The sequence below is a fragment of the Eptesicus fuscus genome, chromosome 5 (genome assembly GCF_027574615.1).
Source record: "Eptesicus fuscus isolate TK198812 chromosome 5, DD_ASM_mEF_20220401, whole genome shotgun sequence".
Lineage (NCBI taxonomy): Eukaryota > Metazoa > Chordata > Mammalia > Chiroptera > Vespertilionidae > Eptesicus > Eptesicus fuscus.
This window is the reverse complement of record NC_072477.1, coordinates 1,819,080-1,836,734: the sequence shown is the minus strand read 5'-3', so window position 1 is coordinate 1,836,734 and position 17,655 is coordinate 1,819,080. Positions and strand designations below refer to the sequence as shown.

The window sequence follows — 17,655 nt, the reverse complement described above, 5'->3', positions numbered from 1 at the left end:
GCCGAGTTTCACTTACAGTCACACTTCGGCGTTTGGAAACGGATGAAGAAGCCGCTTTTTCATGATTTCCCCTTGTTGTGGAGGGCTGTGACTTCTGACATTCCTCCTCAGAAACGAGCGTGACCCTAACCAGTGTACCTGAGCACGTGCTTCTGAGAGTCCGTTTTGGTCTAAGCCAGCTCTTCCTCCCTCAGCTTCCTGACAAGCCCATAGCCAGCCTGGTGAAGTTCTACTACTCCTGGAAGAAGACGAGGACCAAGACCAGCGTGATGGATCGCCACGCTCGCAAGCAGAAGCGAGAGCGGGAGGAAAGGTGAGTGGCGCCGGGGGTGCGTCTCCGCACTGGGGACCTTCGGGGTCACAGCACGCTGTGAGCTGGGGACACAGGCGAGATCGCGGCCGCGTTTCCCCAGCGCCTTCCTGCTGGAACCGGACTCAGCACGTGCTTCCCTCCCTGCACGCAGCGCAGGGAGGGAAGCTCCCCCACACCTTCTGTCATGCCCTTAGGGCGGCTTTAAAGGAAAGTGGATTAAGAAAGAGGGTGGGAATACAGTTTGTTGTCCCCTTGTGTACACTCTCCTGGGGACTCCGGATGCGCCCTGGCCAGGGGTCGGACCTCAGTCCTGTGCACCGGACGACGGTCTCCAGCCCCTGAGCACGGGCCGAGCCAGGCGTCTCTAATAGCAGGCTCTGTGCTTTCCTGTGTCGCTTTCAATCACTTTTTCTGTTAATCCCACTCGAGGATACTTTCCTATTGATCTTTTAGAGAGAGTAGAAGGGAGAGGGGCTGAGAGAAACATCGATGTTGGTTGCCTCCTGCATGCGCCCTGACCAGGGCCCAGGCCTGGGAGGAGCCTGCCACCGAGGTACGTGTCCTTGACCGGAATCGAACCCGGACCCTTCAGTCCGCGGGCCGACGCTGTGTCCACTGAGCCCCACGGCCAGGGCTCTGCGTGGAGCCACCGGATGTGCTTGCGCAGATGCATCGGCGTGTGCTCGTGCTTGGGGCGGGGGTGCTCGTGCTTGGGGCGGGGGTGCTCGTGCTTGGGGTGGGGGTGCTCGTGCTTGGGGGGGGGGTGCTCGTGCTTGGGGCGGGGGTGCTCGTGCTTGGGGCGGGGGTGCTCGTGCTTGGGGGGGGGTGCTCGTGCTTGGGGGGGGGGTGCTCGTGCTTGGGGCGGGGGTGCTCGTGCTTGGGGTGGGGGTGCTCGTGCTTGGGGTGGGGGTGCTCGTGCTTGGGGGGGGGGTGCTCGTGCTTGGGGGGGGGGTGCTCGTGCTTGGGGCGGGGGTGCTCGTGCTTGGGGCGGGGGTGCTCGTGCTTGGGGCGGGGGTGCTCGTGCTTGGGGCGGGGGTGCTCGTGCTTGGGGGGGGTGCTCGTGCTTGGGGGGGGGGTGCTCGTGCTTGGGGCGGGGGTGCTCGTGCTTGGGGCGGGGGTGCTCGTGCTTGGGGCGGGGGTGCTCGTGCTTGGGGTGGGGGTGCTCGTGCTTGGGGTGGCAGATGCCAGTGCAGTTTGGGTTTCCTTCTTCCCTCTTCGACCGTCTGTTTTGTACACGTGAGAGAGAGAGAAGCGTTTCATGTTTTCTTAGTAAACGTGAGTTTTACAGCGAGTTTAGTGAAAGGATGCATCTTGGTCATCAGGCCCTCGGCCTCTGTCGGCACGGCGCAGGGGGAGTGGCTGCGCGGGAGCAGGCGCCAGGCCTTCAGTTCAGCCCCAGCCCCAGCCCCAGCCCAGCCCCTCGGCTGCAGGGGAAGGCGCTTCAGGGCCAGGCGCCAGCACCCAGCACCGTGGTCTGTGGGTTAGGTTGGTGGTGATATAGGCAGCTTTTTAAAATGACATTTTCCACTTTATAAACCAGTAATAATCTGGCCCATCCCAGAAGAGTATTTATGATTTCACATTAAAGAGCACAACACGTGGGACAAGTTGAGAGTGGAGCAGCCCTCCGGGGCTCAGCCTCTCGGCCCCTGAGCGATGCTGAGACCTCGCCTCGCTCTCCCACTCTGAGCCGTGTGTGCTGACCCCGGGGCGGCTGCTGGAGGCTTGGTCTTCAGCCGCACACGGGGCTCCTCGGGCCAGAGAAATGTGGCAGACCTGCTTAGGAGTGTCCTCGGCGCAGCAGCTTTGCAGTGACATGGCTGTGCCCGCTACAGGGCCGCTCTCGTTGCTGAGTGTAAGTCCGGCTGTTCCTGCCGGCAGATGCGGTCTGCTCACCGAGTCGGCAGTCAACACCAAGGCAGGTCGGGCCGTGCTGAGTAGGAGGGACGCCCCAGGTGGTGTGTGGCTCCCTCCTCCCGCCGGCACGACAACCCCCCAGGGTGCAGACAGGAGGCGTCCGCGGGGCAGCGGCACCGGCTTGTCTCTGGTGGGACCTGCCGTGGTGCCATGGCAGGGACGGGGCCAGAGCGCCCTCAGCCCCGGCTCTTTCTTTCCGTCACACTCTTTCCTCAGCCAGAACTTGTACCACCTTGGGCCGTGGAGGGTGGGGTGGGGGGAGAGTGGGGTGCAGGGGGCGTGGTCATCTGGATGCAAGGGGGATGTGGCTGTTGGAAAACCCGAGCCCTCTGGCGCGATCTTGGCGATCTTGGCGTCAGTGCTGGGCTAGCCGGCTGGCTGCCCGGGGCCTGGTTCCCTCATTTCCTAGGGAGCCCCCCCACCGAGCTCTCGTCCTCTTTGGATACAGGCTGCGTGGAGCATAAGCTAGAGCCCTGGCGGCATGAGGGGCCTTTTGAGATGGACTCATTTTAAAACGCCCGTTGTTCCCGCCCCAGGCCCGGCCTGCGCCCAGCCTGGGGCCGTGGGCGGCGGGCGGCCCGACCGCAGTTCTGTTTGTTGGTCAGTTCGCTCCCTGCGCAGAGGGACTGCGTTCGTGAACATTTCTCAGTTGTAGCTAATGGCCGTGTCCCAGTTTGCCACCAGGTAATTATGAGGAAGTAAAGCAAATGTCTTAAATTTTACCTTTTCAGCTGAGAGAAAACACTTTATAGAAAGCAACAGGGTTGTAGGCCAGTTTGGGAGTTAAAAACCATTTTAATAGTTTATTTTAATCATTTAGACTAAAAGAACTGTGGAATTGGTATTTTGTTTAAATTGTAAAAAGGTTTTTATCTCAGAGTCTGAAAACATTCTAATTTTATATCAAATCAATGTATTGCTTCAATTTGTATATTAAGTACATTAATACAAAATAACCTTTCAGTAACTTTTTCTTGTCTTTCAGTGAGGATGAACTGGAAGACGCAAATGGAAACAATCCCATTGACCTTGAGATTGATCAGAATAAGGAGAGCAAAAAGGAGGTATTTTTCCCCGTTAGGCAAATAGGTGTTTTGCTAGTTCATAAGCGAAGCATTCCTTCCTCTCACGCATTCTACTGAAGGTATGAATGCTCTGTGGCACAGGGCATCATGATACGCATTTTGAGCAATGATGACCTGGCTTTAGAGAACTTAGCCTCGCGTTCGCCAGGAAGCGAGAGCAAAGGAAGTCTTGAAGGGAGATGGCAGTGACGAGTGACAGCCTGTGGAGCGAGTCCTCGCTGCCACCTTTCCGGCGCTGGCTCAGCGAGCCTTAGAGAGGGGTGCTCCTGAGGCCAGGCGGGCGGGCTCCCCCGCGCTGTCACGCCCGGGCTCCCCCGCGCCTCTCCTTACTCACAGAGGTGAGCCTCACCCGGTGAAGTTTAATCGCTCACATCTTGAAAGGCATATGCGGGGGTTTTTAGTGTGGATTCAGGGGCCTGCCTCATAAAACCCCATAATTGTGGATGACTTTTGTAACCTGTCCACCGAGAATAGGGGGGTGTTGGGATGTTAGCCTTTTGAAATGGGGGTCGCAGACTGGCATTATTTTGTCCATTCATAGCATTGGATAAAGCATCTGTGGGCCCTCCGAGGAAACCCTGGCTCCGGGCTCTGGGGGAACCCCACAATCCAGCACTGCCTGCGGCAGGCCCGGGCCACGGGACCCTGGAGGGCAGGCCCGGCTCCTCAGGCTGCGGTGTTGGCCCCACTGTGGCAGGACGCTCAGTGGGGGTCACGTGAGTTGTTCTGAAGGCAGAGCCTGCAGTTCAGTCAACTCGAGAGTTCTCTGTCTCAGAGGCTCTAGGCCAGGGGTCCTCACACTTTTTAAACAGGGGCCAGTTCACTGTCCCTCAGACCGCTGGAGGGCCGGACTATAGTTTAAAAAAAAACTATGAACAAATTCCTATGCACACTGCACATATCTTATTTTGAAGTAAAAAAACAAAACGGCAGAAACACCCGCATGTGGCCCGCGGGCCGTGGTGTGAGGACGCCTGCTCTAAGGTCAGAAAGCCGTTTCAGGCAGGAAACCAGAAGGGCTAGACACACCTAACCTTGACCTGACATCAGTACCATGTACTTTTTATGGACAAAGTACGAATACAGCTCATCGAAAAGGGGAGAAGGACACCGCTTACACACACAATCACCATTAACATGTTCCTCTGTAAGAAGTGTGCGGGTGCTGGGTAGCTGTGGCTAGAGTGTTGTCCCTACACACCAAGGTTGCAAATTCGATCCCTGCTTGGAGCACATAAAAAAATCAACCAATGGGTGTATAAATAAGTGGGAAAATAAATGGATCTCTTCCCCTCTTTTTCTCTCCCTTCCTCCTCCCTCTCCCTTTCTCTCGCTCCCTAAAATAAAACTTTAAAAATGTTTTTAAGTAGCCCTAACCGGTTTGGCTCAGTGGACAGAGCGTCGGCCTTCGGACTGAAGTGTCCCGGGTTCGAGTCCGGTCAAGGGCACAGGCCCAGGTTGCGGGCTTGGTCCCAGTAGGGGGCGTGCAGGAGGCAGCCGATCAATGATTCTCTCTCATCATTGATGTTTCTACCTTTCTCTCCCTCTCCCTTCCTCTCTGAAATCAATAAAAATGTATTTTTTAAAAAATGTTTTTAAGTATATACCTATATATCTGAGTAAATATTTATTTTAAAATACATAAAGGGGATCTTAATCTATATATAAATTTTATAACCTTTCACATTTACTCTGTTTGAAGCTATTTTTATGTCCAATACATTTGTATGCACAACTGTGCCGGGGTGGCCGGCAGCCTGAGCGAGGATGAAGGGCTGCTCTCGCCCTTTCTGTGGGAGGGGAGAAGGCACTGCTTGGCTGTCGCCGCCAAGTCGCCTGCTCGCTGGCCTCCTTGGGCTTTTGTTGTCACAACAGCTGGAACTAAAATCAACCTCTGGACACAATCAGCAGGCAGCATCCCTGAGGACGCACCTGCTTCTCCAAGCACCTGCTTCCACAAGGTCGGGTCTTAAAGACGAAACAGAGGTTCTAGCAAAACCCCCGGGGGATCGGACTTGCTTGGAAAGGTCAAGGCAGGGGCTGCCGCCTTCGGCAAGGTCCCCCCAGAGGCCCCCGGCCTTTCGGAGAATCCTCCTCACAGACATGCCAGCCAAGCCCCGTGCTTCCCGCACAGCTGGGCGTTTCCGTCACACACCTCTCACACTCGAGTAAAGGAATCCTCTTGGGTTTTTACAGTTCTGCCCCTGCTTTTTGCAGTTATAAACAATGCCGAACTGCTGAGCTCATTACTAAGTATTTGTGCACTTAATTTTTTCCATTACAGTTAATTTTTAAAAAATATATTTTATTGATATTTTACAGAGAGGGAGAGGGAGAGAGAGTTAGAAACATCGATGAGAGAGAAACATCAATCAGCTGCCTCCTGCACACCCCCTACTGGGGATGTGCCCGCAACCAAGGTACATGCCCCTGACCGGAATCGAACCCGGGACCCTTGAGTCCGCAGGCTGACACTCTATCCACTGAGCCAAACCGGTTAGGGCTACAGTTAATTTCTGTATGTGGACTGTGGATCAAAGTGTTCTAGAAGTTTTTAAGGCTTCTTTGGTCTGGTTATATCACCAAATGGGGAGCTAGTCATTCTTGACAGATGGCACTCTGCCAGCGACTCACATGAGTCCAGATAACAAGACTGCTTTAAGGGTTAGAGCAGTTAAGACTGTCTGAGAAATCAAATTGGACTTGGGATGTTTAGTAAGCTTTTTTTTGTTGCACTATTAGGTTCTTCAATGGAACATTTTAAATGGAAGAGAAAAGGTTGATTTTATATTAATTTCTGTAATTATTTATATAGCTCAATTTCTCAGAAAGAAAAATGCTTAGATCGTAGTTTGCTTGCACACTAAAGTGTTATTAAAACAGACACGCTGTCCATCGGCGGTCTTTGCTGGACAGCATAGCCCTGTGGCGGCATCATGGGCCTCTGCTAGCACTGGGGGGCTCACTGCCGTGGCCTCTGCTAGCGCTGGGGGACCCACTGCCGTGGCCTCTGCTAGCGCTGGGGGGCTCACTGCCGTGGCCTCTGCTAGCGCTGGGGGGCTCACTGCCGTGGCCTCTGCTAGCGCTGGGGGGCTCACTGCCGTGGCCTCTGCTAGCACTGGGGGGCTCACTGCCGTGGCCTCTGCTAGCGCTGGGGGGCTCACTGCCGTGGCCTCTGCTAGCGCTGGGGGGCTCACTGCCGTGGCCTCTGCTAGCGCTGGGGGGCTCACTGCCGTGGCCTCTGCTAGCACTGGGGGGCTCACTGCCGTGGCCTCTGCTAGCACTGGGGGGCTCACTGCCGTGGCCTCTGCTAGTGCTGGGGGGCTCACTGCCGTGGCCTCTGCTAGCACTGGGGGGCTCACTGCCGTGGCCTCTGCTAGCGCTGGGGGGCTCACTGCCGTGGCCTCTGCTAGTGCTGGGGGGCTCACTGCCGTGGCCTCTGCTAGCGCTGGGGGGCTCACTGCCGTGGCCTCTGCTAGCACTGGTGGGCTCACTGCCGTGGCCTCTGCTAGCGCTGGGGGGCTCACTGCCGTGGCCTCTGCTAGCGCTGGGGGGCTCACTGCCGTGGCCTCTGCTAGCGCTGGGGGGCTCACTGCCGTGGCCAGTCTGAATGGCCTTCAGCTCGGTCTCACAACGTGACGGTATTTAAGTTTATCAGCAAAGCACACGCACTTCTTGCTCTTAAAAGGGTGAGCAGGGAGACGCCATGGCTCCACTGCCTTTCGTTTCTGCAGGTTTGGGATTCAGAGAGAAAGTGCTTAAAAAATTAGCAGCAGCCGTGCATTTCCATGACAGCTAACAGTGCTTGAAGGAGGTTTTTAGGGCACAGTTGCCCTAAAAGCTAAGTGTCATTCCTCAAAAAAATGTGTAAAAAGTCACAGTTTCATATTGAAATTTATATATTTTTAAACTTGTATAAAGATTTAAAGAATTTAAATGGATCTTTATACATGTGCTGAACCAGCCGCCCTCCCTCCCTTCCTCCCTTTCCTTCCTTTCTTCCCTCCCTCCCTCCCTCCCTCCCCTCCCTCCCTCCCCTCCCTCCCCTCTCTCCCTCCCCCCCTTCCTCCCTTTCCTTCCTTTCTCCCTTCCCTCCCTCCCTTTCCTCCCTCCCTCCCTCCCTCCCTCCCTCCCGCTCTCCCTCCCTCCCCTCTCTCCCTCCCTCCCTCCCCCCCTCCCCCCCCCCCCCCCTTCTGTCCGGTCCAGTGTCCCTGTGCCCGGTGGGGCGTGTGAAGACCGGCAGCTCCTGCCCTCTGTGCAGCCGGCGCAGCGCACAGGTGCCCTCCCGTCAGTGCAGGGAGCTGAGGCGCTGCCGTCAGAGCCTCCGAGTGAGAGTGAGGGTGCAGCCGTGGGCAGGAAGTGGGGTCCTCTGCCAGGCGTCCAGGCAGAGCCCAGCAGCCGGCGGCTCTGCCTGCCTCCCTGTGAGGGCGGGAGGTGCGGTGACGATGCAGCCTGTGTTTGTCATAGACTGTTTGGAGCCGTGGTGAGGAAATATGCGTTTACTGTCCACTTGGCATTTAATTTTCAGTGTCACATTCATCAAATCTGTGTATTGTGCAGGCGCCCCCTACCGAGACCGTCCCTCAGATCAAGAAAGAAAAGCACAGCACTCAGGCTAAGAACCGAGCCAAAAGGAAACCTCCGAAAGGGATGTTTCTCTCCCAGGAAGACGTGGAGGCCGTGTCTGCGAACGCCACCGCGGCCACCACGGTGCTGCGCCAGCTGGACATGGAGCTGGTCTCCATCAAGCGCCAGGTACCCGCCCGGACGGGGGGCGGGGGGGGGGGCTGACTAGGCCTTAGGGGTTCCCTGTTCACACACGCGGATGGTCTCCTCCCCCACATCTCCAAAGGGCACTGTCCCCCAGGAACGGGCAGAAGATCTTCGTCCTGGCTCACCGCCTTTTCTTCAATTCACTTTGAAGTCGATGTTAAGTGTGTGCATATAAATGCTTGTGTGTGTTCTCGCTGATTTCCACACGGTGCACACGCCCAACTAACCTCTCTCTGAGCCAAGAAATGGCCGTTGGCTCCGAAGCCCCACTCGCGTCCCTTCCGGTCACTGTCACCCCAAGCACAGCGTCGCCCCGCTCCACTCGTGCCTCTTGCTCACCCCGCCTTCTCCAGGGCGTGGCTACTATTCTGACTTTAAAACCACCAATGATTGCGATGCATTTTTGGATTTTATAGAAAAACGAGAGGCCCAGTGCACGAAAGTCGTGCACAGGTAGGGTCCCTGGGCCTGCCTGGCTATCAGGGCCGATCGGGGCCTTCCTTCTTTCCGCACCACCTCTGGTGGGCAGCGCACGTCATAGCGAGCCATCGCACTCCCAAGGGGACCATTTGCATATTAGGCTTTTATATACATAGCTATATAGATGACATGATGTGGTTTTTTGCATGTCTGGTTTTCATGTAACGCGTGAGAGCATCCGTGTGTGTAGAGCGGTGGTTCTCGTTCTTCCTCACTGCTGGGAACTGTGTACGGGTAGACATCTGGGCATTGCAGGTGACACAGGTGAACATTCTTTTATGTGGCCCTGGCGCCGTGTGTCCTGTGGGGAGCGTGCATGTGTCCAGCCTCAGAGCGGTGAGTGTGGGGGCCGTGCGCAGGTTCCCGAACCACCACTGCTGAGGCGTGCTGGGCAGTTCTCCTCTGTGGGGCGCTGTCTTGTGCCTGAGAGAGTGCCGGCAGCATCCCTGGCCTTCACACACCCCCCCCCCCATGCTGGCAGTGCCCCCGCCCACGTGACCACAGAACTGTCCCAAGGCGTTGCCAACTGGCCCGGGAAGAGGGGCGCAGATTGCCCGTTTCTGTTTAAGGCTTGGCTTTCCCTCTCCTCATGGTATCTTTTGAGTCACAGAAGTTCTTAATTTCACGTCGCCCAGTTTCCCATTCTTGTCCTCTCTGGTTAGTGCTCTCTGAGTGCTGTTGCCAACCTTCCCTAGGTAAGGAGGATGTTCCGGCATGTGGTCCTAGTGTTGTTTTGCCTTTTACATTGAAAAAGTGTTCATTTTATGTTATTTTTTTCAAAACATCACCATTTATTCCCTCTATGCCTCATCCCCCTCCACTCATCCCTTCCACCCCCCCCCCCATCATCACTGCTGTCCGTGTCCATGAGTTCTCGCTCTCTCCTTTTTTGCCCCGTCTCCCTCCCCAACCATACACCGCCCCCCCAGCTGTCAGCCTGCTCTCTCTCTGAATCTGTCTGTTTTACTTGTTAGTTCAGTTTGCGCATTAAATTCCACATATGAGTGAAATCATATGGTCCTTGTCTTTCTCTGATTGGCTTATTTCGCTTAGCATAATGTTCTCCAGGGCCATCCATGCTGTCACAAAGGGTAAAAAATTTTCTTTAAAAAAAAAAAAAAATTCTTTTTACAGCAGAGTAGTATTCCATTGTGTAAATGTACCACAGCTCTTTTTCTTTCTTTTTTTTTCTGTTTTAAGTCTTACGGAATTTTTTATTTCATTTTATTTTTTTGGTACCACAGCTTTTTTAGCCACTGGTCTACTGATGGACACTTGCGTTGCTTCCAGATCTTGGCTGTTGTAAATGACGCTGCGGTGAACATAGAGATACACATATTCTTTTGAATTAGTGTTTTGGGTTTCTTTGGATAAATTCCCAGAAGAGGAATCACTGGGTCATAAGGCAGTTGCATTTTTCAAAGTTCTTTATAAAGTTTGGGTATTAACTCATCAGATACATCATTGGCTGATACGCTCTCCCATTGAGCAGGCTGTCTTTTTATTTTGTTGATGGTTTCCTTTGCTATGCAAAAACTCTTAGTTTGATGTGGTCCCATTTGTTTATTTTTTCTTTTGTTGCCCTTGCCCAAGGAGATATATCAGAAAAATATTGCTACGAGAAATGCCCGAGATTTTACTGCCTCTGTTTTCTTCTAGAATGTTTATGGTTTCATGTCTACCTTTAAGTCTGTGACCCAGGCTGAGTTCACGCCTGCGGTGGAAGGTGGTCTGGTGGCATTTGTCTGCGTGTATCTGTCCACGCCTCTCACCGCGTGGCCCTCAGTCTGCCCGGGGGGTCCTGTGTGTGCTCTGCGGGTCCGTGTGCCGCGCGGCTTCTGGTGAAACCCGTGCTGTGTGCGGAGAAGCTTGCCCTTCCCCGCTGCAGGGCAGGGCCTTGGTTTTCCGTGCAGCTCCCGCCGTCAGTGCGGGTTTCCTGTCTGCTCGTGGTCTGTCTGTCCTTCTTCACAGCATGTGCTGCCTGCAGGGAGAGTGGAAGTCAGGGGTCTGGTGGTTCAAGTCCTCCAGGCTTGTCTTGGCCATTCATGGCCCTTTGTATTTCCATTTAAATTTAGAATCATCTTCTCAACTTCCAGAAAAATAATTCTACTAGAACCTTGATTGCGATTGTACTGAATCTAGAGGTCAAAGTAGAGAATTAACACCCTCTGACCCATGAAGCACCCACACTTACAGCGGCCTTCAGCTTCTCTGCGTTCTGTTGTTTTCAGTGCATAGGTCTTACCTAGCCTTGCTAGTTGTTCCGAGGTGTTTGGTACTTTCTTGATGTTCTTGTAAAGGACATTGTTTCTTAAATTAACCCTTTTCTGCCCTGCCCCCTCACTCTTTCTTCCTCTCTCAAATCAATAGGAAGAGAAAAAAAGTACCCTTTTCTGTGTATTTATGCCAGCGTGAGAAACAGCGTGTGGTTTGAGCCTGATTTTGCCTGAAATGCACCTGCGCAGCCTCCTGTCGCCCTTTTCCGTGCTTCCCCTCTCTGCCCGCCCCCCTCCTCTCCCTCTGTCCTGAGGGTTTACTGGAGTTTTTGCTGCTGTGACTTGCTTGAAGGTCCAATAGGAGGCCAGCGCTCACTTTGGGGATGAGAAGCGTGGGTCCGAGGCCGGGCCTTGTGGTGCAGGAGGGAGCGGAGCCCAGGACGCAGGCCCGGGCCGAGGCCGGGCTCCTGGCGTGGCGGCCGGCACAGCTGCACTCTAATCGCGGGGCAACCACTCAGCTTCCGGCCTCTTTTCAAAGAGGAGGTCAGTCCTCGCCGCCCGCCCTCCAGGGTGCCGAGGGCCACAAGCCCTGCAGCCACCGCACCGTCCAGGCTCTTCAGTGTCGCTGGCCCCGCCTCGGATCCCCACCTGCTGTCAATCACTTTCCTGCCACTTCCTCCTGCGGCGCAGAGCCCGCTGCCCGCGGACCAGCCCGCGCGCCCTACCTCAGAGCTGTTTTATTTTAAAAAAGCAGTCTTTTCTCTCTTAGATTCAGAACATTAAACAGACCAACAGTGCTCTCAAGGAAAAACTCGACGGGGGAATCGAGCCGTACCGACTCCCCGAGGTAGGCCTGTCAGCGTCATCACAGAGGCCCTGCCCGGGGTTTCCCGTTGGAGGGTCCCCAGTCGCACCTCTCGCCCTCTTGGGGAAGGTGCGGCCCTGGCCTGAGAGGGTGGCTGCTCCTAAGGAGGGGTGGCTGCTAACAGGACTCGTTTGGGTGTCCAGGTCACTCAGAAGTTCAACGCGCGCTGGACCACAGAGGAGCAGCTGCTCGCCGTGCAAGGTATGGCGTCCTTGTCGTGGAGAGCTTTCGGGGGAGACTGGTGAGATCCCCCCGCCCCCACACCCCCGTGCCCCGGTGCCCAGTGCACTGCTCACGTGGCAGCAGACTCCGGGGGGTCAGGTCTTGCCGTGGAAGTCATTGTTAGCCACAGCACCCTCGCGCTGGTCGCACAGATTAAAGCTGGTGTGGAGGTGTCAGTTTTACAGGGGTGAGTAGTTCCCTTTAGCAGACTGGGTGTCAGGGTTTGAGGTCGGGGTGTTGTGGTCCTGGGACCTGAGAGGATGGGTGCAGAGTGCCCACGCCCATAGTCATTGCTGGGTGGCGTGTTCACGGGCCGTCTGCTGGCAGGGCCGCCTGACCTCTGGTGAGCCGTCTGTGGGTGCGGCTAGACCGCCCCTCGGCCTGGGACTGGGGAGGCCCGCGGGCGAAGCCTGTAGGTCTCCTTACCTCATACAGGAAGGCCTCAGCGGGTGTGCGTGTGTGTGTGTGTGTGTGTGTGTGTGTGTGTGTGTGTGTGTGTTCATCCGTTTCTCTGTGCTGCAACCAACGTTCTCTTCAGCCATCAGGAAATATGGCCGGGACTTCCAGGCCATCTCGGATGTGATTGGGAACAAATCAGTGGTACAAGTGAAAAACTTTTTTGTAAATTATCGACGCCGCTTCAACATAGACGAAGTTTTACAAGAATGGGAGGCGGAGCACGGGAAAGAAGAGACCAACGGGCCCAGCGGCCAGAAGCCCGTCAGGTCCCCGGATGGCGCTATCAAGGTCCCCGAGGAGGAGGAGGAGGTAAGCCCGCAGCACGCTCTTCTCCGCCGGGCCCTGCCCCTTCCCGCCCGTCCCGCTGCTGACGCCCGCACGCCCGCGGGCAGGTTCCCGGTCTCAGCGGTCAGTAACGGCTTTAGCCTGTAAAGGCCATGATCTGTGTGCGGAGTTCATTCAGGTGTTTGTCCCTGGGTGTTCCTTACATTTGACTTCCTGGACACATCCCTCATGTCACCCTGGTTCCCCCAGCCACCGGCTGGCGCACACTCCCACCATCTCGGAAGCACGGAAAGCGCTCTGCCAGGGAGCGGAGAGCTGCCAGTGCCCGCGTGTCCACGTGCCCGCGGAGCGCAGCCCACACGCGGGGCTGCCGCCTCACTGCGCGGCTGGCGGACTGCTGTGCGTTCTGCCCCGGCCGCGCAGCGGGCTCACTGCTTCCCCGGGGGCAGTTCGGGAGCGGTTGGCGGGACGGTCAGGGTGGTGGTCCGGCAGGTGGACAGGCTGTTCTGTTTCCCACCGTGGCCTGGCCTGGCCTGGCCTGCCCGGCGGCACAGGGCCCGGTCATCGCCATCACTCCTCATTGGCGTTGTTCAGAGCTGGTCGCTTCCCGGTTAGCGTGGCTTTACAAGGGAAGTCCCTCTCCTCAAGCCTCCCGCAGCCTGGGGATGCCGGGCACCCGTTTCCTGCCGCTGTGCTGTCCTCCCGCCCTGAGTGGGGGAGGGTGCGGGCCTGTGGGCAGCGCGTGCTGACCCGGACCGCTGGTCAGAGTGAGACCAGCCCCTGCTGAGAAGCCCTGTAGGAAGTGTGGCCGATGCGAGGGTCCCGGCCAGTGGCGCGGGGCCTGCCTGCAGCCCTGGCTCGCAGCAGCATCTGAGCGGCACGGAGGCATCTTCGTCTTTGGCCGTGACTTCGTCCCGTGCCAACTGCCCCTTAGCAACACAGCGAGGTCCTGAAGTCCTGGCCTCCACTCAGGAGGCGTTGAGGGTTGAGGCCTCCCGGGGGCAGGACATTGGAGATTGCAGAGAGAAGGCTCTCCTCCGTGCGCGTGCCCTTCAGACTGAGAAGGTCAGGGCGCCCCGGGTCTGGGCTGCTGAGATCCAGGGTTCGCTGAGGAGCCAGCGGTGGGCCCGGGGCTGGGAGTGTCAGACAGGGCAGAGGGAGCGCTGGGACGGAGGTGGGGACGGAGGAGCTCCCTGAAGTGAGTGGACGGCTCTGTGTCGCTCGGAGGCGGCTTGCGATGGACGCCCAGCCCTCCCGGAACCTGAGCGCCCTGCAGGGTGCGTGTGCAGCTTCTGGATGCGGGGCCGTTGTTTCCTGGCAACAAGACGCCATGAGGGGAGCAGGGCCTACAAGGGACCTTTATGCTGGAGGTTGGGGGTGGGAGTCCGGCTTGAAGACGGGGGCGGAGAGTGGAGGAATGCCGTGGCAGCTGTGACAGAGGGTCCTGCCATCTTCGGGGTCTTAGGTGTCCTGGGTCCCCACAGGAGCCCGGCGGCCTCCAGCCGCGCTGCCCTCGCCGAGCACGCGCTCACTGCCCTGGCCGGGTTCTGTTTGTCCTGGGTGCTGGGCGCCGTGACTGTGGATTCTGCAAGGAGACGGCTGGAAAGGGCAGAGCCAGGCTCTGAGCCGGGCATCTGGCTGCAGGGCCACGCTGTGCAGCCGCCTCCTGGGCCGCCTCAGGAGCTCTGCTGCGCCCGCCGTGTGCAGGGCAGGCAGCAGGCCCACCTCTCGCCTTGCAGGACGCCAGAACAAGCCATTTGCATCGTTTCCTGCCCTTCTTTTATAAAAAAATTATTTTTATTTCAGAGCAAGGGAGAGGGAGAGGGATAGAAACATCAGTGATGAGAGAGAATCATCGATTAGCTGCCTCCAGCACGCCCTCCATTGGGGATGGAGCCGCAACCCAGGCATGTGCCCTGACTAGGAATTGAACCGTGACCTCCTGGTTCAAAGGTCAACACTCAGCCACTGAGCCATGCCGGCCGGGCTGATTCTTTGTTCTCTTTTCCTCAGGCTGCTTCTGTTCTTGACGTCAGATATGCATCTGCCTCCTGAGAAACTCAGGCAGCTTCCCGCGCTTGGTATGGGCGCCTGTGTTACCCAGATATCAGGTATGACAAGGCATCACCTAGCCATCTGCTCACATCTGTGGACAAGCAGCTATTACCAAAAATGGCAACACTTCCGGTCCCGTGCTACATCTGCCTTAATTCTTTGCTCGTTCCTCCATGTCGGCGCCACTAGCTGGAGAGCTCGTGCATCTCACGCGCGGTCTACGCGCTGGGATCTCGCGGCTGCACGGCGCCCTGGCCCGGGGCTGCCTCCCCAGGCGGAGCTCCGGGCCCCATGGCAGCTCTCCCCATCCTTCCGCCGCTTCAGAGCAGGTGGCCGCCTGGCAGGCACGCCTCTTCCTGCATGGCCCGGATCGCTCCTTTGTGCATCATGTCGTTCTCAGCAACTGGACCTGCTGGCTTCTAGAGGGTTCTCTGGTCCGGTTCGGAGGCCCCACCTAAGAGATCATGTTCTGGACATCACCGTGTGTGCAGACTGCATTGTAACCTTCATCGTGCCAAACGTCCCGATTCGGTCCTGCTTCCCGGGAGCGGGCAGTGATGGCTGATAAGCCAGTCCGCTGGCCCGCTCCCTCTGCCTGCCCGGCTGGCCCACAGCTGGCTCGCAGCAGCTCTCGTTGGACACGTAACTTAAAAGGAACGTGGACTCCACCCTCTGCCTTCAGCTCTCAGCATGGCGACCCCAGGATGGGTGCCGCCCTCTTCTTCCGCTCCCCCCAAAACCAACTCCAAGAGATTGGGTCCGTACACTGCGCTGGTGCTGTGCACTTGGACTTGGTGCCTTCTCCTGGGGCAGCCGCGTTCTCAGTCCTGTTTCTGCTTCAGTGTCGTAGCTCCTTCGCGTCCATTGCTTGCCAAAGATGACATCCCCGAGCGTAAGAGAGCCCGCCGCCGCGCCTGACGGAGCAGACTTAGGTGTCAGGCAGTCCACACGGGAACAGAGTAGCCGGGAGGGTTTCTCAAAGTGCACGTTGTTCCCCTCCTCCTGGGCAGCCTGGCTTCTGCCCGGCGCTCCACACCCCTTGGTCCTCAGGCCCGATGAGGCCACACGGCCCCGCCCTCTCCCACAGCGTGGCACAGAGCGAGGCGTGAGCAGGTGGCTGGTGCTGGTGAGCCCGCGATGAGAGCAAACAGCCCGCAGGGGTGTGCACTGCCTGGTTGGACTGGGTGCAAGTGAAACTTTCTAAGAAACGTCCCGGGACGTCCAGAGTCGCTTCTGCTCTCAGCCGACCCGGAGCGGCTGCGGGCTGTGGTGAGCCTGGCCCCCTCCCCCAGCGCCGCCGGCACTGGCCACGCTGCAGGAGCTTCTGTGGTCGTTTTCCCGTCATTTAAACACTTTCCTGCTTTCAATACCAAAAAAGAAAGAAGTGCGAGGCTTTAAGGCGCATAAGCAGTTCTTAAGAATTTAAAATATGCAATTAAAATGGGATGTGTTTTGACTCTCAAGCACCTTGCCTTTTTTAAGTCAGCTGATTTTAGGAAGAGGTCAGCTAGAATCATAGCTTGTTTGGAATTGGACCTTTGGTTTAAAGGAATCGACAAAGGTCATTCAGAAGGGGCAGTAAGGTAGGACTTCCTGAGCTCGCGTCCTCTGTCCCTGCACTGGGAGTCCGGGCAGGGAGCGAGATAACACTAGGAACCACCCACGCTTGGCCGCCTCTGCATCGCAAGCCGGCTGTGTGATTGCAAGTGCAGGGCACCGCGGGAGCGCTCATACGTTTGCACATCGCCGTGAGGGACACGGCCTGGGCAGGGGCTTTAGGCTCCTTGCTTCTTCTCGCGGCCTCCCTCCTCCCCGGTCAGCAGGGCCTCCTGCAGGGGCTCTCACTCTGCCTGCAGGTTGTCCTCCCCTCGGCCCAGGCTGTGTTCCTTGGGACCTGGTGCCCCTGGCCGCGGGAGCTTGGTGCCCGTCCTGCGGCGAGGCAGGGCCAGGCGTCGGCCTGCTTGGCACCACGTGCTCTTCGGTCTTCACCTGCTTCGGCGCCACCGCGCTGGTCTTCCCGCCGGCACAGCAGCTGACGTGGGCTGTCTCCCGGGGAAGGGGCCTGTGGTTTCCGTCCGCCAGAAGGAAGAGGCGGCGTCTTGGCCTGGCTGCTGGCTGCTGGCTGCTGGCTGCTGGCTGCTTCCTGCTTCGCCGGTTTCACACCTAAGAGCACGGTGTCCTCAGCTGTCCTCACTGTCTCTGCAATGATGTAAATGCAAGAAACCACTTTGCTGAAAGCGAGTGACTGGTCTCACCGATGTGAAGACCCTTTTAAACATATCAAGACTTCGGTGCATCACAGGCGTGCGTGGGGCGGGAGGTCAGGGACCATGTTCCCTCAGCTTCGTCTTCTTAAAGAGTATCAATGTGAATGTCATAATTATATCTATTTTTGTGCAAGATCTCTCCTAAGTATAAGTTATTGTGCAAAATATAGTACCATTGAAACAAATGATAGTTTTAGTTTAGAAATCCTAAAAGATATAAATTGTATTGCGTATGCATTAAAAGTTTGTTTTATTTAACTTTATGTAGCTGTGTGAAGTGTTAGGTAGTTTTTCTCGCTTCTCCATGGAAACACCTTGTTACTTGAATGCCGTGCTGGCTGGCGTGAGACGGTGATCAGTTCTGTAACGCAGCTCTTACCCAGGGAGCCGCCGCCTCCCGGACTGAGCGCGGCCAGGAGCCGAGGTCGGCGGCACCGCGGGGCGGGCTCGCTGTGCGTGTCACCCAGACGCCAGTCCCGGGAAGTGCTTGGATCGTTTTTAACCTGTAAGACCCTTTGATGCTCACAAACCTCTAATCAGAAAATTCGTATGAAGATACAGTTGGTTTACAACCTGACTGCGGGACAAAGCAAGCAGTTTCCTGTGTGTGCAGTTTCCTCAGATGTCACACGCCTGTAAGTGTGCTCGTTGTCACTTTAAACCCCCCCCCCCCCATTTTTGTCTTTGTGAATATCACATGTACTGTCGGTATAACCGG

General features: G+C 56.7%; 1 protein-coding gene across 1 annotated transcript in view; it reads left to right on the top strand.

Moving 5' to 3' along the window:
- RCOR1 (REST corepressor 1) overlaps positions 1–17,200 on the top strand; it is a 96,652-nt gene extending 79,452 nt beyond the window's left edge. The window contains exons 6-12 of the mRNA XM_054715722.1: positions 195–313; positions 3,216–3,294; positions 7,876–8,070; positions 11,554–11,631; positions 11,793–11,850; positions 12,410–12,639; positions 14,629–17,200. Of these exons, the coding sequence (XP_054571697.1) occupies positions 195–313; positions 3,216–3,294; positions 7,876–8,070; positions 11,554–11,631; positions 11,793–11,850; positions 12,410–12,639; positions 14,629–14,670 (801 nt within the window). The 3' untranslated portion in view covers positions 14,671–17,200. The remainder of the gene's footprint in view (positions 1–194; positions 314–3,215; positions 3,295–7,875; positions 8,071–11,553; positions 11,632–11,792; positions 11,851–12,409; positions 12,640–14,628) is intronic.
- Positions 17,201–17,655: the final 455 nt, after the last annotated feature.